This window comes from Balaenoptera acutorostrata, chromosome 17, assembly GCF_949987535.1.
Source record: "Balaenoptera acutorostrata chromosome 17, mBalAcu1.1, whole genome shotgun sequence".
NCBI classification, from domain to species: Eukaryota; Metazoa; Chordata; class Mammalia; order Artiodactyla; family Balaenopteridae; genus Balaenoptera; species Balaenoptera acutorostrata.
The window spans coordinates 10,699,105-10,726,569 of NC_080080.1; the positions used below are offsets into that span (position 1 = coordinate 10,699,105).

The following is a 27,465-nucleotide window of genomic DNA, read 5'->3' on the forward strand; positions in this document are numbered from 1 at the left end:
ACAGGCTCTGCAGTCAGCACGTGTCATCAGCTCTTATTAGCTGTGTGACCTGAGGCGACTTGTTTAACCTCCCTAACCCAGTTTCTGCATATATAAAAACGAGGTAGTGTTAGCATGTTCTGTGAGCATTGAATTCTCAGGAAAAATACCGGACACAGTTCCTGGCACATTAAGTCACCAAAAAATTTAGCTACTATTAATTGTTATTATTGCAGTTAATAACTGTTAACAGGTATCGTTATAATAATTATATCATTGTCATCGTTATGGGCCAGGAGGTCTTATTCCCCTTTCTTTCTTGGTATTTGTCATTAAGCCTTTCATGCAGTAGATTCCAAATAGGCGTTTGTGGCACACATTCCGATATCCGGGATTGTCTTTCCCGAGTCTGTCGGTGGAAAAGGATGGGGTTTGGAATCAAATGAAGTTGGGTCCTAACCTGGCTTCACCTTTGTGTTTCCCTTTTCTTATCTGTAAAACAACTGTCTTGCTTTTTTTTTTTTTTAATTTTTATTTATTTATTTATTTATTTATGGCTGTGTTGGGTCTTCATTTCCGTGCGAGGGCTTTCTCTAGTTGCGGCGAGCGGGGGCCACTCTTCATCGCGGTGCGCGGGCCTCTCACTATCGCGGCCTCTCCCGTTGCGGAGCACAGGCTCCAGACGCGCAGGCTCAGCAATTGTGGCTCACGGGCCTAGTCGCTCCGCGGCATGTGGGATCTTCCCAGACCAGGGCTCGAACCCGTGTCCCCTGCATGGGCAGTCGGATTCTCAACCACTGCGCCACCAGGGCAGCCCTGTCTTGCATTTTAACGTATTCTCTGTGATGGGTCCCGCTACACAGTTGGCGCTTAATAAACGACAGTATCAGAGAGTCAGCGGTGGGGTTGGCGGGCCCGTCGGGGAGGGTTTGTGAGAGTTTCCCAGTTTGGTAAAGTCTAACAGGGTGACCATCAGGCAAACGCCCCTCAGAGAAAGGCCTGTTTAATCATTGCTGTGCTTCTGAAAATTCTGAGGAGGGCCTCATTGGGAAATATACAAGGTATTTTTAAAGAGTATTGAACTTTACTGTATTCCCAAGGCAGTTGTTATTGCCAGCCGCTAGGAATGTGAACTCGGAGTGGGCGCATTGATTTCAGAGTACTGTTGGAAGCCCCTGCCGCCCGGCCCAGGATGGCCAGCGTGCTATTTCACCATCGTTATTGGCCGTGTCATCGTAGAAATTTATTGAGTCTATCATGTACCATTCAGTATCTTACTTAATCACTGCAGTACCTCTGTGAAGTCAATACCATTATGATCTCCATTTTACAGCATGGGAATGAGGTTTAGAAAAAAGTGAAGTTGCTGGATCAGTGCAATCACAAAGTGTAAGTGATAGACCTGGAATTGGAATCTGAGTCTGTCTCACTTTAAGATACGGGGGAAAGTCCTCAGCTCATAGATTAAAAAGCCCTAATTTAAATTCCCTTATTTATGAGCTGTATGGCCTTGGGCACGTTTTTTGTATCTATACAATAAGGGTGATAACAGTACTTATCTCGTAGACTTTTTTTTTCTTCAAGATTTCAAGTGAATTAGTTTATTTTGATGACAAGATTCTATGATTATTTGAGAAATTAACGAATACAAAGAAATAAAGGGATGAAGGAAAAGCAATGTAGATGATTGTTTCTGTTATTCATGACTGAATAGCAAACTACCCCAAAACATAGTAGCTTAAAACATTTATTTTATTATCTCCACGGTTATATACATTGACTGGGCCTATCTGGGTGATTCTCCTGCTGCTAAGCTGCAGTTATGGGGACAGATAACTGGTCTTTCTTGATAATAGACATACTAACAGGTGTGAAGTGATATCTCATTCTGATTTTGATTTGCATTTCCCTAATGATCAGTGATGTTGAAAACCTTTTAATGTACCTGATGGCTATTTGTATGTCTTCTTCAGAGAAAGTCTCTTCAGATTCTTTGCCCATTTTTAAATTGGGTTATTTGGGGGGTTTTTTGCTATTGAGTTGTATGAGTTCCTTTTATCAGTTAATAGGTCATAATCTATTAATTTAATAATATAGCTAAAGATTTGTCAATTTTGTTTATCTTTTCAAAAAATAGATCTTAGTAACATTTTCTTTTTTCTCTTGTTTTTCTGGTATCAATTTATTTTCTGCTCTGACTTTTGTTATATCCTTCCTTCTGCTAACTTTGGGCTTAGTTTTCTAGTACCTTAAGTTGTAAAGTTACGTTGCTTATTTGAGATCATTTTGTTTCTCGTAGACTTATTAATAAGTGTGATTGAGGTAATGTATGTAAAGTGTTTCACACAGTAACTGGCATATACTGAATGCTCAACAAACTAGCTATTATCACTATTATTACTGGAATAAGAAGTCACTACCTAGGCATTGCTGTGGCGCTTAAATGTTGGGATGTATGTAAAGGCCCTTTCAGGCTGTGTGGAACATATGAGGTGATTAGTACATGTCAGTCATGTCTCTGAAGAAATGCCAGCAGTTGAAATCCTGACTAAGTGGCCCTTTCTGGTTCAGTTGGTAAAACTATATTATTTTGTTCTTTTGTCAGAACTGAAAGGAGTCACCTTGCTCTTACTGTCTTACACTTTGCAGCAGTACCCTGAATGCCAGAAATTACCTGCAAATGTTGGAAGAGCATGGGTCTCCATTGTGGATGGGTCAAGATTTCTCTCTCACCCTATTTTTTTCTTTCCTTTTATCCCATCTCTGTCTTCGCCAGCTTCCCCAGCCCCTACTTCACCAGCTCCCCGAAGTCATCTAGCACTTGGGCGTAGCAAACGTCTTAAAATGGCTCCTCCTGCTCCCCGAAGTGTCCTGAGCCCACGAGGCCGTTTTCTCCCATGCCAGTGCGGTGCGCCCCCAGCCAGAGCCCTTTATCTCTGCCTCCTCCCCTAACGCCCTGAGCTGACATTCCCTTCACATTGCTTACTCTGCTCTGTAATCTGTCCCTCCCTTCTGCCTCTGCCTCCACCAGGGGCCTGTCTCCTTGCCCTCCGTGCCTTTGAAGACCTGCTTGGTAAACCCTTAATTTTGTACAAAGGGATGCGTGTGGTTATATAATCTGTCGGGTGAATTGTCACTGTTAGCTTTATAATGCGGTATGTAAGAAAAGACTTAAAACGTGAGACGTACGCCCCTATGTTGTTTGATATTAAACGCATCTCTGTATTATAACTAATCATGGGTATAGAGGTAATGTTAGCTGATCTTTTAGGCGCACGTGCCGCATGCTGGGCACGAGCACCTGAAGTTTAACTCCCATCATTTCTACCCTCAAGAGAATTAGTAGTGGTATTCCAAGGTACAGCTCACTAAATTAGCTGCTATATTTTAAAACAGGCAACTACACTAGGAAATTGTATACCTGTGTTTATATATAAACGTGATTAATACATATACACACACACTCTTACGTGTGTACATATGGTTCTTCGGTTGCGGAATTGACAAAACATACAGCACCCATGGTCTAGCCTGTACGTATCCAGTCTCACCTTTTGCCTCTCTCTCACCACATTTTAGGTTTCATCTGCCCCACAAGCGTAATTCGTCCCTTGCAGAGTTCTGGTGAAGGTTAACTATGATATTGTGAAGAGCATTTGGATCAGAGAAGGTTCTCAGCCAACTTCCTGTGGCCTCTCTCCCTTCCTTGGCCAAGTCCATCTTATTTTTTGATGAATCTGTCCTCCCTCATAAAAGGAGAGCTTCTCATAGTACTTTCTAACCCTACAGGGAAATCCAAATTGAGGATAGTGGTTGTGTCTGGGGAAGGAGGGAAGAGACTGGGATTGGTTAGCAGGTGGGAGAGAGAGGAGACACTCTGCAGTATTTTATTTCTTAACTGGTCAGTGGGTACATGGGCGTTTTATTAACTAAAGATTTTGATATATCATTTGAAATATTTTATAATTTCAAGGAAAATAACACAAAGCCGACCACTTAGGTTTTACCTCTGAGACCCTTCCCTCGAAAGCAGTTGAAATGAACAGGCAGCTGAACCCCTTTTTTGCTGGCCTCCGGAAGCAGGAAAGGGTGGCAGGTGGGGTGGGATTCTCCGGGGCAAGGTGAGGCCCTTTGGCCTCACACAGAAGGTGTCAGGGTGGGTCCAGCTTATGCGGGACATCAAAGGTGTGCACCCTGTCTGTGCAGCTGATGTGGTCTTTCTTCTGTGTTTCTCTGAGCCGCTTCTCAGAGTGACCCTGGGCAGTAACCGGAGCTGCAGTTTACCTTTTTTAATATCTCAGCCTGAAATGCCGACATCCACTGTAGGCATCATGCATTTTTAATGTGGCAGTGATTAGAAGGTTGCTGGGGCCTCATTTCATTTCATTGGACGCGGTGACGCTTGTTACCTTCGTCGTATTTCGACTTCTTCCTGGGACGTTCCCCAGTCCAGGCTCATACTGTTGCTCCCATGCAGTTATTGAGGGTGTGTTTGAGAGTGAAATATTTTTAAATTATTTATTGTTCAATTACTGAACAACCTAGGAGACTTAAGAAGTGAAAGCTTCTTAAATTCCTGAAAGGGAAATCGACGAATCCAAGTCAACAGCCCAGTAAAGCTAGCTTCATAAGCCGAGCTCACTGAAACACATGCAGTGGCGCTCGTTGTGTGGGGATGCAGAGGTGAGCCAGAGGGAACCCCTGCCTCTCGTGGTCCGGTGGCAGGGAAAGAGCTGTACTTACACAGATGTATGATGTAGTGGAAAATACTACAGTAGAGGTATAGAGAATTATGGGCAAAGAAAGATTATTGCCAACTAAGGGGAGGCTTTGAAAAGAAAGAGCTGTCGTTTGAATTAAGCCTTTAAAGGTATGATTTTGATAGATACTCTTTTGTTCATTTATTTGTTTAATAAATATCCTGCACCTACTGTGGGCCTCTGTGTAAATTCATGCTTCCCTGTACTCCACCACAAAGGAAGAGAGCCGTGCAGAGCTGAGCACGGGCATCTGAGATGCTGCCACGTGAAGGTGGTACACACCACCTCCACTCGCATTTCCTTGGTCAGTGCCTTGTTACTTCAGGGTGTGGGGATGTGCACTGTCCCTTCCCATCAGCCTACAAGGTTTGGGAACCTGGATATCCATGATGAATAGCAGTGTCTGCCCCGAGAGTCACGAGATGAGATGCACCGTTTACCAGGATCACACTGGGTGCTGTACTGGAAACGGCCTGTAGGGGAGCAAGAGCTGCAACAAAGGAACTTTTGCAGGAAGGTTTGCAGTGACGGAGGCAAGAGATGATGTTGGATAAGGTTGATAGTCATGTGGGTGGTGAGCCGTCAGATTTCAGTTATATTTTTAAAGGTAAAGGCCAGTGGATTGCATCTGGGGTATGAGAAAGAAAAATCAGCTATGGCTTGATGGGTTTCAGCCTGAACAACTATAAGAATGTATTTGCCATTAACCCACTGAGATATGGAGGCACTGTGGAAAAAAGAGAGTTGGGGCAGAACATCAGGGTTTGTTTTTAGCAAGTTAAGATTGAACACTAGGAGATATTGAACAGGCACTTGATATATGTCTGCATTCAGGGTTGGATCTGGGCTGGGAATATCAGTTTGGGAGTTGTCAGCTGATAGAAATTACTTAAAGCCGTAAGATTAGGTGAGATCCCATGGGAGTGAGCATCAGTATGGAAGAGTAAAGGCCCAAAGACTTGAGGCCTGGGAGATGAAGAACCAGCGAAGACGATGATGGAGAGGAACAGCCATGAGGTGGGAAGAGTCAAGAGAGTGTGATATCCTGGAAGCCAAGCAGAGAAAGTGTTTTGAGGAAGGAATTATTATTACTTATGGAGCATTCACTCTATTGAGAAACTTTTGTATATTTTTTATCAACTCATCAGCACCACAGTCTTGTAAATATCGGTCTCCATCTCATAGATCAGAAAACCAAAGCTCAGAGTGGGGAAATGTATTCACAGATATTGTATTGATACCTCTCACGTGCCAGCTAGGATAATAGCCATGGAAGTTAAAAAACTTAAGGTAGCAAGCTCATAGGTAGTGAAACCAATCTTGAACTCTAGATCTGTCTGATCTACACCTGCACATTTTGCATCAAGAGATGATGTGTGAAAAAGCATTGTATGAATGCTGTTCCTCGGACCTGGGTCTTAGACAAAATGAAAGGGAATTAAGATTAATTGCAGAGATAGAAACATGTTAGAGCACATGGATTTTTCTTTTGCATTCCAAGGTTGATTTTTCTAAGGAGAATTTTCTCCTTGTTTCCTGACGATCATAGTTTCTTAATTGCTTGAAAATGTGATGATACTTTGACCCCTCAATGTTTGGTGAGTCTGTGGATTAGTTGGGATACAAATGAAGTCAATGCTCTGATAGAAAAAGTGGAAACCGCCTTTGATAGAGTGAGTGAGAGCGCTCAGCGTACTGCTGACCACCTTGTAGACATGTTCAGTAAAGAATTGATGGAGTTTCTTTGCTTTCCTTTTGAGAGTTTCTAGTGATCAGTGTTCAGAGTAACTTGTCATTGTGGCAAATAGTATCTCAGACTCCTTTTTCTTCTTCTTTTCAGATCATGTACAAAATGAAGAAAACTATGCACAAGTTCTTGATAAGTTTGGGAGTAATTTTTTAAGTCGAGACAACCCAGATCTTGGCACTGCGTTTGTCAAGTTTTCTACTCTTACAAAGGAACTGTCCACACTGCTGAAAAATCTGGTAAGCCATTTCATAAAAGATTTTTTTTTAATTACAGCCCAATCAAGGTATAGTAAGATCATGAAGAGAACAATATAATAATCTTCTCCCCAACCCTTGATCCTGAGGGCAAAAAATAAAAATAAAAATCTTTTTAGTCCTCGGTAGGGAGTCACATTTAAGGAAAATGTCACTGTGAAATGCCTAGAATTTGTACCTCTGGCCCAGCTGATAGCAGGGTAGGTTTTTTGAATCTGAGAGAAACTTGTTAACCTGAACTCTCTTCCACATTCTCCCGTCGTTTTGCTTTTGTGTTTGTTTAGATAAGTTTTAGTGACTCTTGCGTTTTAATTAGTTGAAAGAGTGATGATTTTTTTGTGTGTCAAACATACATGTCACCCTTCACTTGTGTGAAGACCAGCATGCATTTTGGTCCCTGATTTACAAATAATTAACCTCTCCCAACTCCCTATATCCTTTTAACACCCTCCCAAGAAAAAAGATTTTAAGATTTGGGGAATCTGTGGTTTCAGAAGTAGATGATGACGAGAAGAATCCCTAAAAGTCTGAGACACTGGAGCCGCTGACCTAGGAGCAGACACAGATGGAGGTGGGGGGACCCACTGGGCAGGCGGGTTGTCTGGGTGTCCCCAAATTGTGCCCACTACCCTCCCTCACCCTCACACTGCGTTCATGCCAAGAAAGGTTCGTTCTGTGTAGCACAGGTACCACACTTGCGTGTGAGCTAATTTAATCAAGTCTCTCTTCCCCTAAGTCCCAAGAGATGGGAGCAGTGGGAGGTTGAAAGATGCCAAGGGAAAAGTATATCATACTTTTGTTGGCTCCTTCCTGAAGGAGCGGAGCTGTTTCCTCCTCTTCCTCTCGCCAGTCTCAGCACTGCATCTTTGCCTCCTTTAAAGATCCAGAAATCAAGCTTAAGATGTCTTGACCCTGGGTCAGTTACTCATATCAAATAGGCGTCTGTGGTCTTACGTGAGACTCGTGTCGCAAATCTACTTGGTACAAATGGCTATCTTCCAGATGTGAATACACCCTATTGGAAAATAAAGACTACCTTTCTATAGTAAATTAACCTGGTTATTTGACCAATCAGAATATTATTATTTTTTTCTTATCCCACTAGATCAATATATGTATGTGTCTGTCTCCCTGACAATTTAATTCTGTTTGCTAGTTTATGCCACTGAATTAGTCTTACACAGTGACAACTAATCTTAAAGAAAATAGACTGCAAATAGAAATATGTCTTCTTTTCAGAAATTTGAGAAAGGATGGTATTTAACTTAGGGCCTATGTGTTCCTACACTTTGGGGTTTATTTGACAAACCCATGATATTCCTGTAAATCTTAGATTATGTGAATCTCTTTGATTCAGATGAGGCCTCCCATTTCTCCTTCCTCTGGGTACTGCCTGCCTTTTTGCGGGTGGCATTGCTCAAAGGTACTATGGTGGGAAGAAAAGAAGTGAAAGAAGACTCTGACAATTCACTTCGGTAATAACTGGTAAACGGCTACTAGTGGGGGAGGACGTTCTGTTTCCCCTGAGATGGGCGTTGTCACAGGAATATCTTGCTAACCTTGAGTTTCCAGGAGACCAAATGTATGTGGCTCAAGTCAGTAGCCATCACTTCCACGTTTCCTGGGCCAGTCCATTTCCACACTTCCCTACCCTGTAGGTTCCTTCCGTGTGTAGGGATTCGTGTGTGGATTTCATGCCGTCCACACAAGTCAGTGGCCATTCAAGCATCAGTCATTGTCTGTGTTTGCTTAGCTCTGTATGGAACTACAGAAACAACTGGTAGTTATTGAACGCTCTGAGGAACCTGGCAATGTGCTTTGTGTGGATTTCTCATTTAACAATTTATCACAGCCCTGTGGTGGTTTTACCTTTAATCAGGACGTGGAAACTGAGGCACATTGAGATTATGTCTGTGACTTGTTCAGGCGTGCTGTTAGTAAGGAGATGTGAACCCAGCATTCTGTCGCTGCATCCCTTGTCTTTCCCAGCCTGCTCTGCACCGCCTGGCACCTCGTGCTCTGGTTGTCTTCTTTCCCTAAGCATACCCCAAGCTGCAGGCCTCCTCCTTCCAGAAGTCTAAGAAAGAAATAAAAGAAATTGCTGGAAGATTTCATTCAATTAATTTAAAAAACAAAACCATTTTCCCTTAAAAGAAGGTGGTGGCAGGGAGTCCCCTGGTGGCCTAGTGGTTAGGATTCTGGGCTTTCACTGCGGTGGCCTGGGTTCAGTCCCTGGTTGGGGAACTGAGATCCCACAAGCCGTGCGGCACGGCCAAAAAAAAGAGAAGGTGGTGGCATTTCCAGTGAGGGAGCAGGTTAGAAGAATCAGTGTGTATTGTAGCTGGTTACTAAGGGAACACTATTCTGATTGAATAAAGTCAGTCCCAGGAGTTCATACAACCCGACAACAGCCAGCAGCTTGCTGCTTCCCTTTTTACGTTTTGCCAGGAAAGGGAAGAGCAAACCAGGAAGATTGACGGGGCCACGCCCCAGAGCAGAGGGCGGAGAGGAAGCCAGTTCCCCTCGGGGAGGGAGGGGTTTCTGGGTCAGTTGCAAGCACCTTCAGGCCCCAGATGAGTTTGGGGGAGCACCCCCCTGGGAAGCTGTTTTTCTCAGGAGAGTCTTGAAAGTCCTATTCTCTTAGGCTAGTGAAGGCTGGAAACATTAAGCAGTAATGGATACAGTTGAAATTTAGAAAGTGAGATTTAAAACAAGGTACCTTGGTATATTTTAGACTTCCTAAACTGTATCCTCAGTTCAGCCGGTAAATCCAAATGTCTGTTTTGTTGAGGTCTATGGTCAATCCTGAAAAATGTCATTTTCTAATTAAGATATTGCTCACGATGGGTATTTTAATAGTTTATATTAAAATGATATTTATTTTTATGGAGGAAAGGAAAGGGTCGATTTTGGGGTCAGGGCTAGTGCTCTGCTTTTGACTGAGTCTAGGTAGGGAAAACTTTTATTAGTCGTGTTACTTTTAAGCAATCAGTATTATAAGTATACTGTGTTTGGGAGTTTCTAAAGGGTTGGTCCTGAAAAACATCAATGCACTAAGTGCTGGTGACTCTCTCAGTCACCATTTAGATTTTTGTTTTTCTAAACTTTCAGTGAGTGTGGAAGGTATGATGATCAAGTGAGAGGTTACATGGAAACTCCCAGGAGCTTCCCATATGTTGATGTTAACTTCACATGGACTGAGGCTGGCTTTTTATTAGCCAGCTTCTAACCTCTTGCATCTCTGAGCTTTTTTTTTTGGTTGTGCTGGGTCTTAGTTGTGGCAGGCGGGCTGCTTAGTTGTGGCAGGCGTGTGGGATCTAGTTCCCTGATGAGGGATTGAACACGGGCCCCCTGCATTGGGAGCGAGGAGTCTTACCCACTGCGCCACCAGCAAAGTCCTTAACCTGTAACTAATAGACATCTGAGGACTGCAAAGAGGGTCATGCACTGAGCCAGGTTTAAAGAAACTTGCTTTTCTTACTGCCCATGCCCTCCACATACTAGAAAATGGTTTTTATGAAAAGGTCATAATACAGGATGGGAGAGTTCATGCATTGTAAGTGGTGGGAGGAATGGAATATAGGTTTTGGTCGCTATCAGACCTGGACTCCCAACTCCCAGCTCCCAGCTTTCTAGCCTAAGGCAAATCACTTAACTTCTCTAATGCGTTTCCTTACCTGTAAAAAGAAATTATAGTATCTGTTTCTTGGTAGTGGTGGGACTTGATCGAGATCCTGGAAGTAAATCACCAAGCATAATACCTGACCTATGGAATTTGCTTAGCAAATACAAGGTTTTTTATTATATACATCTTCTTGCTTGATTTTTTTTTTTTATAAATTTATTTATTTTATTTATATATTTTTGGCTGTATTGGGTCTCCATTTCTGCGCACGGGCTTTTTCTAGTTGTGGCGAGAGGGGGCTACTCTTCGTTGCGGTGCGCGGGCTTCTCATTGCGGTGGCTTCTCTTGTTGCGGAGCACGGGCTCTAGGCACACGAGCTTCAGTAGTTGTGGCTCGCGGGCTCAGTAGTTGTGGCTCGCGGGCTCTAGAGCGCAGTCTCAGGAGTTGTGGCGCACGGGCTTAGTTGCTCCGCGGCATGTGGGATCTTCCCGGACCAGGGCTTGAACCCGTGTCCCCTGCATTGGCAGGCGGATTCTTAACCACTGCGCCACCAGGGAAGCCCTTCCTGCTTGATCTTTATGGCAGCCCGCCGCCTAATGGCAAGTATGGGTAGTCAGATCCCAATTTGCAAATAAGTGCATCAAATCTTCAAAAAATAACATGCCTGGGAAGTAGTGGAATTAGGGCTTGAGCTCAAGCTCCCTGACTATGGATCACGCTCACGTGGATTCAGCGGTGCTGCGTCCACAAATTACAAAAGTCGTGGCGTTGCCTCTATAGACTGTGGCTGCTAACGGCCCATCTGACATGGTGACTGGAACCTGTACCAGCAGTCGTCCAACTCCTGTTTCTCTTTAGCTTGCAAAGTACTGTCTTCTCTACTTTTTCCTTTTGGTTTCCCTCATTAGTGAATTACATATATTATGTTTGGAAGAGTGTTAGCCAGTAGTACTCAAACTTGGATGTTAGGACCCCAATCTTAAAAATGTTTGAGAACGCCAAAGAGTTTGTGTTTATGTGGACTGTTTCTATCCATGTTTACTATCTTAGAATCTAAAACTGAGGAATTTTTTAATGTATTAATTCATTTTGTTGCAATACGTTGTTTTAGTTGAAGTAGACAAAAAATTACAGTCTCATACAGGTCTATATATTGGGAAGAGAGAAAAGTACTTTCAGAGCCTTTTCAGGTAATTATCAATAATTTTCTTTGGTACTGTGTCAAAACATGATGGTGGTTCCTTAAAAGTTAGTAGCAATACGAATCTGAAACCATATAAATTAACTTTAAGGATTTGGAAACTGTCAAGCTCATGGTGACAGAGGTTTTCCAAAATTGTAACTTTTCTCTGAAAGCTCCAGTTTTATCATTAGCAACAAATACTGTCACTTGTTCACCTTGTAGTGACAAGTAATTCATTTGCAAGAAAATGTTCGCCAAATACCCAGGTCTCAGTACCACAGTTGTCAGTCGCGCTTCCAAGGAAACAAGTGGCGTTCCAGTAGAAAACTAACAAAACCAGCCCGTCCAGATTGCAACTTGAAAAACTGCATGCATGTGTTTTCTCAAGATAACCATCGTATTTTGGTATGCCTTGGAAGTTCTTTACTTCCTATGCATCGTATTTCATCAAAGAGAATATTAAGAAGATATACTCAAGGGTTGATAGGTAATAAAATCAATCATTTCTGCTGTTTCGTGGTGGACATTCTTAAATGAAAATAGCCTTTTATTTTATTTTTATACTGCAAGAGCATGACCATGAGGAATAGAGTGACTACACTTTGTGGCAATACCTTGCATCACACTAAGGAACCAGCAGTTTTACCTTCATTATTTTTGCACTATCAGTGCAAGTGTCAAGACAGTGAAAAGGTCAAATAAAACTTCTTAGTATTATTATGGAAATACTTTCGACCTTGGGAACTTGAGAACCACTGGCATCAGAAATCAAAGGCTTTGTTATGTCCTTTGACATAAGGACTGAGTGACTTAAGGTTAACTTCGCCTGACTTATAAGCATGAACTTCCTCCCTGGAAGAATGGGGGAAGAGTACCTCCCTTCCTACCCTGTTGCTTATTTGAGAATCAGATCCTGTGACCCATGTGAGAAACTTTGTAAACTGCAAATTCCTTGAGTCACGCACGCACAGTGGATTGTTACCATATTAGTAAACTACATTAATATTAATACTACTGTGGCATTAATGGCCACTGCAGGGACTTTATTTATGTATTTTTTTCTGATTATAAAATGAAACACCAGCCTAGTTGGGAAATTTTAGAATTCAAAGAGAAAATTGCAGGTTCTCTTTTACATCCTTCTTACCCTGAGAGAGCCTTCATTGATATTTCGGATTTGTCTTCCTGGTCCTCTTTTTCTGCACTTTTCCCCTCACATAGATGAAATCACATGTCCTAAGCAACTTTGTGTTTCTGTGGATTTCACTTCGTGTCAGCATTAGAGCATATGCACTTTTCCTGGCTGGGACAGAGTTATTCACTAGAAGTTCGAGAGAATGTGACTTTCCAAAGAACCCCCTCTGATAGAGCCCTCATCCCTGGCAGTTCAGCCTCGTCCCTTCTCTGTTGTGAGAGCCAGTGCTGAGATATCTGCTTGCTGTCAGCACCTGGGAATCCAGGTACTGGGGCAGGAATAGGATCGGGGACTTGCCGGTCCGATGGGAACTACCCAAGTACATACAGGAAGGTCTTTTGTCTCTTTCTTTCGTGTTCTTTCTACCTCTGTGAGCTTCTGACGTCTTAAAGTAAAAACAAGAAGTTCCATAAAACAGTGACCTTTAACAAGATAACTTTGCCATTTATGTATTTTTCTGATTTAAGTCTAAATCATCCAAAATTACAGAGAATAGAGAACAGGGGTTGGAGGCAGGGGCAAGGGTGTTAACTATAAAGGAAGAACCCAAGGGAGTTCCTTTGAGTTGACGGAACAGTTCTCTGTCTTGATTGTGGTGTAGCTGTACCATATCTACACATGTGGTAAAACGTCATAGAAATGTACACAGATGTACCAAAAAATAAGTGCATGCAAAAATTGGTGAAATTCAAGTAGGGCCTGGAGCCTGGTTGATCATCTTGTGCCAGTGTTGATTTCTGGGTTTTGATAATGTGGTTTATAGCACACGTAACATATTACTCTTGAGAGAAGTGGGTTGATGGGTACAAGGAACCTCTCTGTACTATTTCTGCAACTTTTTGTGAGTCTATAATTTTTTTTAAAATAATAAGGTTAATAAAAATAAATTATCAGATTCTAGTCAGGGAGAGAAAGTTGGATAAAGTCTTTAATAATATAGCTATTGTTGGGGAAAGTCTTTAAAAATATAGCTATTGTTATATAACAGTTTCAGAATATAACAAATGCACAGACCAAAAACCAAACTCTCACCTCTACTATTCCTTTAGACCACTTCCTACTTCCTTTTAACTGTTGCAGGTTTTCTAAACCAGTCTTTCTCTGTCTTTTGAATTTTTACCTCTAGTTAAAGACCTCTGTGTGGTCACTATTCTCAAAAGGTGATTAGCTGTTTCCTCCCAGAAGTGAATCCGTTCATCATGTTTGAATATGTCTGGGGAATGCTGCCTTTTAGTGGTGAGATGCCAGAGAAATGTGGGCGTGATCTATTTTGCTGATGTTTTTAATATGTTTGTGGCAAGGTTTTAGGTGTGTGGGCTTTTCTGTGAAGTATCTTTTGTAGGTTTAGTTCATAATCTGCTTAGTAGATAGTAGCATTTTTAAAAAATTATTAGAAATATTTCTTTAGTTGATTTACCAGTCTCTCTGGACTCGTCCTTCCTCCAGTTCAAAGATGCCTTCGTAATCAGTCATCTCCAGACACAGCAAATGATTTGTTGTTGCTGGAGCATCGGCTGTTTCTTGCTTCCGTGCCATTATACATTTGGTTCCTTCTACTTACAAATGCCCTTTAGTTAATGTATTAATGATTAAGGCTTTCTTGTAAGAAAAAAAAAATAAGAAAAACAGGATGATCTTGAATTTTGGCTGTTTCTAAATATTTTTATTTTTCATTTGATTAAGTATATAGTACCAAAATTATGTTCAGTCTTTTTTTTTTTTTCTTTTTTGTTAACTATTACAAGGAAAGCAGTAAAGTCATTACTTGCTAAACAGTGCTGGGTCTGCTCTACACCCCAGTGTCAGGCCATCATCCTGTGATCCTGACGAAGAAGTTAGGGAGTCAGCAGAGCATTGCATCCGTTTAATTATCAAACCACAACAATTGGACGGGAAAGGAGTAGATTGAAATAGATTCTCAGTGGGCAGAGGAAAACCATTTAAACCGTGCCCTAAGAGCCTCAATGTAGCAGCAGTTTTAGAAATACATGTAAAAGCTCTTTTGAAATAGTAGGTGCCCGGGAGGATTCCAGTCCAGCCAGGACTCTCTGTGCCTCTGCTTCCTTCTATTCCCTAGGCCTTTGGACAGTTCTGTAGCTTGCATAAGAGCCTGCACCTCCTTCAGCAGTTAGAGGGCAGATACTGCTTCAGAGCTGTTGCAGCAAAGCCGAGATTTCTCCAGCTGCGTAGCATTTCCTGTTTGCAGTCTCTGACTGCAGGGTATTGTGGTTTGAGTTAAGGATTTTTTTTTTAATTTTTAATTTTTCTTCTTTTTTTCCCCTTCAAATGAGAATGGTTGGAAATGTGCAGATTGGATCTAGGTTTGTAGAAAACAGATTATTTCTCAGGTTCTTCTTTGAAACATGGAAAAGTGCTGAAAGCCTGGGTCTCCTCAGTAGTAAATTGGTAACCCCTGGGTGCTCTGGATTATGTAATACATTCTTAAAACCCCATCATTTTGCACAATGGTGATCCGTAATTGGAAGGTTTAACCTTTTGATCTGCCAGCCATCCCCTTATGTCCTGGCATGCTTCATTGCCAATTAGTATTGTAGGACATTTCATGAAATGAGATCTGTCCATATGAATGGGAGGATGGGTAAGAAGGAGGAGGGTTTCTTTTTCCTTTCTATTGTAAAAGTTGTATGTGTTTACCGTAAAAATTTCAGAAATTTTAAATAAGAAAATAAAGATCATTACATAATTCTAACTTCTGTGAATACTAATATTATAGTTTGTCCTTGGAAACAGTTTCATAGATTTATACACAGAGATACTGATAATTTATACACTAACACACACACATTGTGTGTGTGTGTGTGTGTGTGTGTGTGTGTGTGTGTGTGTGTGTAACATCCAACTCCACAGCCTCTTATCCAGAACCCTTGGGGTTAGATGTTTTTCAAAATTCAGAATTTTATAGATTCCAGAAGGTTGACAGGGTGCATATGCCATATATTATGCAATGCCCCCTAGTGACTTCTCAGGTGAATAGTACATGAAGTGGGATAAGTGAGGAGTCCCACCTCAATTCAAGTCCAACCTAACCACCAAGTGAATTCAGGTCAGGTCAGGTTTTGCTACCAAATCAGTTTTGTTTTTTTAAACAAGCTTGTGTTATACATATATTTTGCAGACTTGTTTTTATTTATTTATTTTAACATCTTTATTGGAGTATAATTGCTTTACAATGGTGTGTTAGTTTCTGCTTTATAACAAAGTGAATCAGTTATATGTATACATATATCCCCATATCTCTTCCCTCTTGCGTCTCCCTCCCTCCCACCCTCCCTATCCCACCCCTCTAGGTGGTCACAAAGCACCGAGCTGATCTCCCTGTGCTATGCGGCTGCTTCCCACTAGCTATCTATTTTACATTTGGTACTGTATATATGCATGACTTAGTTATTTTATAATTGGAAGTTTGTATCTTTAACCCCCTTCACCCATTTTGCCCACCCCCTATCCGCAAGCTCTGGCAACCACCAATATCTTCTCTGTATCTATAAGTTTGCTGGTTTTAATTTTTTTAGATTCCACATATAAGTGGGATCATATGGTATTTGTCTTTCTCTGTCTGACTTATCTCACTTAGCATAATGCCTTCAAGGTCTACCCATGTTGTTGCAAATGGAAAGATTTCCTTTTTTGTGTGTGCTGAATAATATTCCACTATTTGTCTATCTACCACATTTTCTTTATCCATTGATCCACTGATGGACACTTAGGTTGCTTCCATGTCTTGGCTATTGTATATAATTCTGCAATGAACATGGGTGTGCGTATATCTTTTCCAGTTAGTGTTTTTTGTTTTGTTTTTTAACATCTCTATTGGAGTATAATTGCTTTACATGCAGACTTGTTTTTAAAGCTTGTTAGCTCTCCATGACCATACAAATAAAACTGCAGAATCACTTTAACAGGCTACATAGTATTTCACTGTATAACTAAACCATAATTCCCTGTATAGGATTTGAATTGTACATTCATTAGTACAGGTGGACCTTGTCTTAAATACATTCAATATACAGAAATCCTGGTATCCCCAGGCCAAATTTTAACATGTTTTGTTTTTCCTTTCCTTTTTTTCTTCTTTTAAGGATTTACATTAAAAGTGTTTTAAATAGGAAGTTCAAATAATGCATTTGAAATAGGATTGATTTTCATCTTGTGAGTTTTACTTGCAGTGAATAACACTTTTCATTTAAAATGTGTGTGATTGTGGTTATGTGGCTGTCAGGTGTTAACTCCACTTGAAACAGACTCACTCACAGAACAGCATTTTGATGCTTGAAAGACTTAAGGTTTTTAGAGCTGTGGATCTGTGAGAGAAGATGAAAGGAAAAGGAGGGAGAGAAGAAAGAGGAAAGGGGGAGAAAGAAATTAGCGCTTGTTGGAGGAGGGAGTCTCACTAGCCAGAGGAGAGGACTAAGTGTGGAGGAGGGAGTCTCTGGTTGGTGCCGGCTGCTTTAGGATGCCCCTAAGAGTTGCTTATCAGCATCTCTTTTAAACAAAAATGGATCTGATCCTATCCTCAGAGCCTTCAGGCAGGTAAAGTTTTCATTATTTTTATGGTTAACGTTTACTATACAAATAGTAATGACAGCGAGTGTTTTGTGCTGTGCCTGCTATGTTTTAATCGCTTTGCATGTTGCATTAGCTAGGATAGGCGAGGATGTGCTGCAGTAATAAATCAACCCCCGCATCTCCACGGCTTAACATAGTAAAGGTTTATTTCCTCCTCGTGTCCCGTGTCTGCTGAGGGGGTCTGCTCTGTAGTAACAGTGATTCAGAAACCGAGGCAGAGGGAGGCTCCTGTGTCTCAGCAAGGTTTGCTGTGCAGAGGACGAGAGAAACTGTAGAATCAGATGAAGACGTGTCGCAGCTTTCTCTTGATAGATTAGTTCTTTGGTTTAAACTGTGTTGCTGGCCCCGCTTGCAGGGGCCCAGGAGGTGGACGGGAACAAATGGAGTATTTGGTGAGCAGTACTGTTTCTGCCTTATCTATATATAGCCTCCTTCACTGCTCACATCAGCCCTACCAGGTAGCAGCCATAATTATCCCTGTTCAGCAGCTGAGAAAATCGAGTCGCAAAGCGCTCAGTGGATACTGGAGCCAGCACGCAAACCCAGGCAGTTCACTCCACAGTCCGTGCTTTCAAGCAGTGCCCTGGACTGCCTGCCTCTCAAAGGATATGGACCTCCTTTTATGGGTATAACATAAAGTTTACTTTTAACTTATTTAAGTAAAAAGTATTGATTTAAAGAACGGCAAGTGGGACTTCCCTGGTGGTGCAGTGGTTAAGAATCCACCTGCCAATGCAGGGGACATGGGTTCGATAACCTGGTCCGGGAAGATCCTACATGCCACGGAGCAGCTAAGCCTGTGCGCCACAACTACTGAGCCCACGAGCCACAACTACTAGAGGAGCCACCACAATGAGAAGCCCGTGCACCACAACGAAGAGTAGCCCCCGCTCGCTGCAACTAGAGAAAGCCTGCACGCAGCAACGAAGACCCAACGCAGCCATAGATAGATAGATAGATAGATAGATAGATAGATAGATAGATAGATAGAAGTCCGTAAATATATTTTAAAAACTTAAAACAAAAATAAAGAACGGCAAGCAAAACAGTAGCACGGATATTGCAAGAGTAAGGCAAACACTATTTTGAGATAATCAACAGCCCAGAAGCCCCCAGAGCTCCATCTCCAGGCCCACATCTGGAGGTACTTTGTGAAAAGCAAATGCAGGTATTTTCCTTGGCTCAGAGAATTCTGCCAAACTCAGCCTCACTCTCCCTCCTTTGCCCCTTTCCACTCTTGATTTCCTGTTGCCATCCCAGGCAAGGCCTCTTCTCTGGATTCTGCCTTTCCACCGACCTGCTTCACATTACATGCTGTGTCTTGAACTGGTTTGGATTCCTCTGCAGAACGTTGCCTCTGATCTCTCCTCACCTCCACTTTCTGTAGCCCTCAGACAAGGCCACTCCCTCCAGCCTAGACTCGTGGGCAGAGGTACTACAGCCCAGCCAGCCTTCTCCTGGGCTGGTTGACGTCAGCCAGTGCCGGAGAGCACGGATGCGTGAGGGAGTGTGGCTGGGTTTCAGGCTCCACGTGCACCTGCCAGGTGGGTGCTTTGAGCCGTGTGTACCCCGTGCACCTGTGGTCAGTTGTCAGGCTGCACCCGGTGCATCTGCTCCCTCTTGGCTGGGAGTGGGCGCATCAGAGTGTGAAACACCTTTCCCTAAGTTCTCCTTGAAGCACGAATCCCATGCCTTGTTCTTTGACAAGAGTTCTGGATTGAGAAGCACTACGTAATACCCTTGGGGATTTACAGTGCACGTTTGTATATCGAAGGCTTAGAGACATCCTGCAATGAAAGAGACCTGTCCAATTCAGTGCTTTCCTAACTTACTTAACCAGAGACTTTCCTGTTGTATAAGAAACATTAACTTCCCATGAACCCACTTCGAGAAATGCTCATTTAGATGTTTTGCTGGATCAGGGGATCCATTGCATCTGTTGTATTTATTTGTTTTAATTTTCTTTTCCATTTCACATCAACTCTTCTAGAATTTATTTCTTACTTACATTTCAGTATGTGATTTCTGAGTATATTAAGCCTCTTTATTTATACTTTGCCTCTCTATTTTAGATGATACCCCTGCCTGTGGTACCTTCAGGTTTAAACCTGAAGAAATGGCCTACTGATTCCATCTGGAGCTAGTAGCTTACTATATCTTCTACGAAAAGTGAATGGCCCTTTTATTGACTTATTGCCCAGCCATGTTAAGAAATTGGAAGTTCAGAGAGCTGGTGGACGTAGCATGACTTTGAAGTTAGTTACAACTGAGTTCAGATCTCTGTTCTACTATTTCCCAAGCTAGGTCACCAGAGGCAGATTCATTCATTCACTCCCTCCCTCATTTATTCATCCAGAAAGCAAGGATACCGAGAAAGCCTTCCCAGAAGAGAGACCCTTGACCTGAGCCACAAATAATTAACAGATATTTTGTGAAACTGCTCTCCTGGGCTTGCAGAGGCTCTTTTCTTTAAATAGAAACATTACACAACATCAAGCATTGGTTGATACACCTGATATTTAGAGAGTGAGGTGAAATCAATATTTCAGTATTTTTAAAAAGAAAGAAAATAAAAGACTTTCTAAAATTGTGGCCTTGACTCAGCCAGGATTTACTAAGTGTCTGCTCTGTTCCAGGCTCTGTGCTAAAGCTTGACTGTCGCCTTCTGTTTAAGAGATTGCTTATACAGAGTATTCTAATAGTTTACGCTAAGGCGCTACTTCATTCTATAGGGAAAGATGGGCGTGGGTATAGGACCAGATTTTTAAAACGTCCTGCTTTTTCTTTCCCTCAAGTAGAGAAAACTTTGATTTGGTTTCTTAGCAGCATCACAGGCTTAATATGTATAAGAAGATTCTCTTCTGCAGCAGTGGTCTTGAAATACATCAGCTGATGGCGAATATCACAGCCACCAGTTAGATAAATTCTTTGAATTCTAAAATACTCAACGAGGATCAAGTGAAGTGAGTTTTAAAACATGAGATACGGACCAAGCAGACAGAGTAGGGCAGTCCAGGCAAAGGGAGCAGCAGATGCCTGTTTTCTTTTATCATCAGTTACATGAAGACAGTAAATGTCTACTATGAGGCATTATGATGTTCTTCCAGTACATGGTGAGCCCTGTGTGCTTGTACATGTTTATTTTGTTAGATTTTTAAATTGTGTTAATAAGATTCTTCCTAAGTAAAAGTTTTTTGTTGTAAAACGTACCGTAACGTGTGATAAAGATGTTCGGTAAAGACAAGGAAAATGTGATTTGATGTCACTTTCATTATGGTTTTGTTCTAGTTTAAACATAGCAGATTATAGATGACATGCATGGAAATGAAATTAAAGGTCTGAACGTTGATCATGAACTGATTAATCATTTCAAGCACAGTAAAGAAGCCTTAGGGTCGGGCTGACTCTTTCAAACCAAGGCGTATGTAGGCATTTTTCTTTTGCTTTCTCATTTATCTTGGTCTTATAAATCTTAGCTACCCACCCCCTCCCCCCGTTCTTACAATTATCCTCAGATGAAATCAGGTGCTGCACATAATGCAAAGGAAAATTGTGTTTTCATTTGCACTCTTGATGTATGAGATGATGTTAAATCTAACCCATCATTTACTTAAATTGAATTAGACAAAATATAATTGCATTACTTTATGTTAAGGAATTCTCATATTCCCTGACACTCCTACACATACCCAATTTTCTCTGTAAAACTTCCCGTAAAACTGTACTTTCCACTTAAATTCAGTCTTGCCAGTTCCCGATGCCTTTAGCATAAAGTGGGAACTCGGTTCCCCCTTTTCCTTAGTTCGTTCCCAGATCTCCCAGAGCAGTCACTCACCTCTGTTCTTTCTTCATAGGAATTATGCCTTAGACCGTAGGCAAGTGATTTCCACTCCCTGACTGTAGGTCTTTCTTCTCTGACGAAACTTTGGTTTTTCTTCTCCTCTGAACAGCTAAGGCTGCAGGGCCCAAACTTGACCTTGCATCCATCTTCCTTAGAAAGCGTGTTTAAACAGAGGTTGTTGGATCCCATCAGTAGAGTCTGATTAATGAGATTTGAGATTTTGTTTCGAAGAAGTTTCCGCCTGGTCTGACACTGTTGCTCTGAGGACCACACTAGTCAGGGTTGTCACTCTGGGCAGGCAGCTCGAGTTCCCTGGCGTCATAGAGAAGCTGTAACTTTTTTCATCCACATTCACTGCCTAATAATTATTTTTACTTTTATACACACCATCTGCTTTTTATCTTATAATAATAAATAACTTGAATGAGAAATAAGCTGCTGGTTGATTATATCGCCCTCTTGTGTTTCTGTGTCATATTTCTTTTTAATGACTTTCTGGAGACTTCCCTGGTGGCACAGTGGTTAAGAATCCGCCTGCCAACGCAGGGGACACGGATTCAAGCCCTGGTCCGGGAGGATCCCACATGCCGCAGAGCAACTAAGCCTGTGCACCACAACTGCTGAGACTGCATGCCACAACTACAGAAGCCTGTGCTCTGCAACAAGAGAAACCACCACAATGAGAAGCCCGTGCACCTCAACGAAGAGTAGCCCCTGCTCACCGCAACTAGAGAAAGCCCGCATGCAGCAACAAAGACCCAACACAGCCAAAAATAAATTAATTAATTAATTTTAAAAATAACTTTCTGAATGTAAAAATAATACCACTTCATTGTTAAAACTTAGAAAATACAGGGACAAAAGACTAAAATAAAAATCACCAATCACTGAGATTAAAAATAGCTGTGTGTGGATTGGTTCAAGATGGCGGAGTAGAAGGACGTGCGCTCACTCCCTCTTGTGAGAGCACCATAATCACAGCTAACTGTTGAACAGTCATCGACAGGAAGACACTGGAACTCACCAAAAGATACCCCGCATCCAGAGACAAAGGAGAAGCCACAGTGAGACGGTAGGAGGGGTGCAGTCACAACAAAATGAAATCCCATAACTGCTGGGTGGGTGACTCACAAACTGGAGAACACTTATACCACAGAAGTCCACCCACCGGAGTGAAGCTTCTGAGCCCCACGTCAGGTTTCCTAACCTGGGAGTCCGGCAACAGGAGGAGGAATTCCTAGAGAATCAGACATTGAAGGCTAGTGGGATTTGATTGCAGGACTTTGACAGAACTGGGGGAAATAGAGACTCCACTCTTGGAGGGCACACATAAAGTAGCGTGTACCTCGGGACCCAGGGGAAGGAGCAGTGACCCCAGGGGAGACTGAACCAGACCTACCTGCTAGTGTTGGAGGGTCTCCTGCAGAGGCGGGGGGTGGCTGTGTCTCACTGTGAGGACAAGGACACTGGCAGCAGAAGTTATGGGAAGTGCTCCTTGGTGTGGGCCCTCCCAGAGTCTGCCATTAGCCCCACCAAAGAGCCCAGGTAGGCTCCAGTGTTGGGTTGCCTCAGGCCAAACACCCAACAGGGAGGGAACCCAGCCCCACCCATCAGCAGTCAAGCAGATTAAAGTTTTACTGACTCTGCCCACCAGAGCAATGGGCCAGCTCTACCCACCACCAGTCCCTCCCATCAAGAAACTTACACAAGCCTCTTAGATAGCCTCATCCACCAGAGGGTAGACAGCAGAAGCAAGAAGAACTACAATCCTGCAGCCTGTGGAACAAAAACCACATTCACAGAAACAAGACAAGATGAAAAGGCAGAGGGTTATGTACCAGATGAAGGAACAAGATAAAACCCAGAAAAACAACTAAATGAAGTGGAGATAGGCAACCTTCCAGAAAAAGAATTCAGAATAATGATAGTGAAGATGATCTAGGACCTCGGAAAAAGAATAGAGGCAAAGATCAAGAAGCTGCAAGAGATGTTTAACAAAGACCTAGAAGAATTAAAGAACAGAGATGAATAATACAATAACTGAAATGAAAAATACACTAGAAGGAATCAATAGCATAATAACTGAGGCAGAAGAACCAGATAAGTGACTTGGAGACTGGTGGAATTCACTGCTGTGGAACAGAATAAAGGAAAAAGAATGAAAAGAAATGAAGACAGCCCAAGAGACCTCTGGGACAACATTAAACGCAACAACATTCGCATTATAGGGGTCCCAGAAGGAGAAGAGAGAGAGAAAGGACCTGAGAAAATATTTGAAGAGATTACAGTTGAAAACTTCCCTAACATGGGAGAGGAAATAGCCACCCAAGTCCAGGAAGCGCAGAGAGTCCCATACAGGATAAACCCAAGGAGAAACACGCCGAGACACATAGTAATCAAATTGGCAAAAATTAAAGACAAAGAAAAAGTATTGAAAGCAGCAAGGGAAAAACGACAAATAACATACAAGGGAACTCCCATAAGGTTAACAGCTGATTTCTCAGCAGAAACTGTACAAGCCAGAAGGAGTGGCAGGACATATTTAAAGTCATGAAAGGGAAGAACCTACAACCAAGATTACTCTACCCAGCACGGATCTCATTCAGATTCGATGGAGAAATCAGAAGCTTTACAGACAAGCAAAAGCTAAGAGAATTCAGCACCACCAAACCAGCTCTACAACAAATGCTAAAGGAACTTCTCTAAGTGGGAAACACAAGAGAAGAAAAGGACCTACAAAAACAAACCCAAAACAATAAAGAAAATGGTAATAGGAACATACATATCGATAATTACCTTAAACATGAATGGATTAAATGATCCAACCAAAAGACACAGGCTCGTTGAATGGATACAAAAACAAGACCCATATATATGCTGTCTACAAGAGACCCACTTCAGACCTAGGGACACATACAGACTGAAAGTGAGGGGATGGAAAAAGATATTCCATGCAAATGGAAATCAAAAGCTGGAGTAGCAATACTCATATCAGATAAAATAGACTTTAAAATAAAGAATGTTACAAGAGACAAGGAAAGACACTACAAAATGATCAAGGGATCAATCCAAGAAGAAGATACAACAATTATAAATATATATGCACCCAACATAGGAGCATCTCAGTACATAAGGGAACTGCTAACAGCTATAAAAGAGGAAATCGACAGTAACACAGTAGTAGTGGGGTACCTTAACACCTCACTTACACCAATGGACAGATCACACAAACAGAAAATTAATAAGGAAACACAAGCTTTAAATGACAGAATAGACCAAACAGATTTAATTGATGTTTATAGGACATTCCATCCAAAACCAGCAGATTACACTTTCTTCTCAAGTGCGCACAGAACATTCTCCAGGATAGATCACATCTTGGGTCACAAATCAAGCCTCAGTAAATTTAAGAAAACTGAAATCATATCAAGCATCTTTTCTGACCACAACGCTATGAGATTAGAAATCAATTACAGGGGAAAAAACGTAAAAAACACAAACACATGGAGGCTAAACAATACGTTACTAAATAACCAAGATGTCACTGAAGAAATCAAAGAGAAAATCAAAAAATACCCAGAGACCAATGACAATGAAAACATGATGATCCAAAACCTATGGGATGCAGCAAAAGCAGTTCTAAGAAGGAAGTCTATAGCAATACAGTCCTACCTGAAGAAACAACAAACATCTCAAACAACCTAACCTTACACCTAAAGGAACTAGAGAAAGAAGAACAAACAAAACCCAAAGTTAGTAGAAGGAAAGAAATCATAAAGATCAGAGCAGAAATAAATAAAATAGAAACAAAAAAGACAATAGCAAAGATCAATAAAACTAAAAGCTGGTTCTTTGAGCAGATAAACAAAATTGATAAACCATTAGCCAGACTCATCAAGAAAAAGAGGGAGAGGACTCAAATCAATAAAATTAGAAATGAAAAAGGAGAAGTTACAACAGACACCACAGAAATACAAAGCATTCTAAGAGACTACTACAAGCAACTCTATGCCAATAAAATGGACAACCTGGAAGAAATGGACAAATTCTTGGAAAGGTATAACCTTCCAACACTGAACCAGGAAGAATTAGAGAATATGAACAGACAAATCACAAGTAATGAAATTGAAACTGTGATTAAAAATATTCCAGCAAACAAAAGTCCAAGCCCAGATGGCTTCACAGGTGAATTGTATCAAACATTTAGAAAAGATCCCATCCTTCTCAAACTCTTCCAAAAAATTGCAGAGGAAGGAACACTCACAAACTCATTCTATGAGGCCACCATCACCCTGATACCAAAACCAGACAAAGATACTACAAAAAAAGAAGATTACAGACCAATATCACTGACGAATGTAGATGCAAAAATCCTCAACAAAATACTAGCAAACAGAATCCAACAACACACTGAAAGGATCATGCACCATGATCAAGGGGAATTTATCCCAGGGATGCAAGGATTCTTCAATATATGCAAATCAATCAATGTGATACACCATATTAACAAATTGAAGAATAAAAACCACATGATCATCTCAATAGATGCAGGAAAAGCTTTTGACAAAATTCAACACCCATTTATGATAAAAACTCTCCAGAAAGTGGGCATAGAGGGAACTTACCTCAACATAATAAAGGCCATATATGACAAACCCACAGCAAACATCATTCTCAAAGGTGAAAAACTGAAAGCATTTCCTCTAAGATCAGGAACAAGACAAGGATGTCCACTCTCACCACTATTATTCAACATAGTTTTGGAAGTCCTAGCCACAGCAATCAGAGAAGAAAAAGAAATAAAAGAAATACAAATTGGAAAAGAAGTAAAACTGTCCCTGTTTGCAGATGACATGATACTGTACATACAGAATCCTAAGGATGCCACCAGAAAACTACTAGAGCTAATCAATGATTTTGGTAAAGTTGCATGATACAAAATTGATGCATAGAAATATCTTGCATTCCTATACACTAATGTTGAAAAATCTGAAAGAGAAATTAACACTCCCATTTACCATTGCAACAAGAAGAATAAAATACCTAGGGAGACAAAAGACCTGTATGCAGAAAAATCTGTATGGAGACACAAAAGACCCCGAATAGCCAAAGCAATCTTGAGGTTAGAAAACGGAGCTGGAGGAATTGGACTCCCTGACTTCAGACTATACTACAAAGCTACCGTAATTAAGACTATGGCACTGGCACAAAAACAGAAATAGAGATCAATGGAACAGGATAGAAAGCCCAGAGATAAACCCACACACCTATGGTCAGCTAATCTATGACAAAGGAGGCAAGGATATACAATGGAGAAAAGACAGTCTCTTCAATAAGTGGTGCTGGGAAAACTGGACAGCTACCTGTAAAAGAATGAAGTTAGAACACTCCCTAACACCATACACAAAAATAAACTCAAAATGGATTAGAGAACTAAATGTAAGACCAGGCACTATAAAACTCTTAGAGGAAAACACAGGAAGAACACTCCTTGACATAAATCACAGCAAAATCTTTTTTGATCCACCTCCTAGAGTAATGGAAATAAAAGCAAAAATAAATAAATGCAACCTAATGAAACTTAAAAGCTTTTGCAAAGCAAAGGAAACTACAAAGAAGACGAAAAGACAACCCTCAGAATGAGAGAAAATATTTGCAAACGAATCAATGGACAAAGGATTAATCTCCAAAATATATAAGCAGCTCATGCAGCTCAACATTTAAAAAAAAAAAAAAACCCAATCCAAAAATGGGCAGAAGACCTAAATAGACATTTCTCCAAAGAAGACATACAGATGGCCAAGAAGCACATGAAGAGCTGCTCAGCATCACTAATTATTAGAGAAATGCAAATCAAAACTACAGTGAGGTATCACCTCACACCAGTTAGAATGGGCATCATCAGAAAATCTACAAACAACAAATGCTGGAGAGGGTGTGGAGAAAAGGGAACCCTCTTGCACTGTTGGTGGGAATGTAAATTGATACAGCCACTATGGAGAACAGTATGGAGGTTCCTTAAAGAAGTAAAAATAGAATTACCATATGACCCAGCAATCCCACTACTGGGCATATACCCAGAGAAAACCATAATTCAAAAAGACACATGCACCCGAATGTTCATTGCAGCACTATTTACAATAGCCAGGTCATGGAAGCAACCTAAATGCCCATCAACAGACGAATGGATAAAGAAGATGTGGTACATATATACAATGGAATATTACTCAGCCATAAAAAGGAACGAAATTGAGTCATTTGTTGAGACGTGGATGGATCTAGAGACTGTCA

The 27,465-nt window shown here is 41.4% G+C and overlaps 1 protein-coding gene across 4 annotated transcripts in view; it reads left to right on the forward strand.

The window, feature by feature from the left end:
• Window positions 1–27,465, forward strand: part of ASAP1 (ArfGAP with SH3 domain, ankyrin repeat and PH domain 1) — a 355,141-nt gene that overhangs the window by 222,143 nt on the left and 105,533 nt on the right. For all 4 annotated transcript variants that reach the window (XM_057531792.1, XM_057531791.1, XM_057531793.1 and 1 more), the window contains one exon: window positions 6,580–6,725. In XM_057531792.1, coding sequence (XP_057387775.1) covers window positions 6,580–6,725 — 146 coding nt within the window. The remainder of the gene's footprint in view (window positions 1–6,579; window positions 6,726–27,465) is intronic.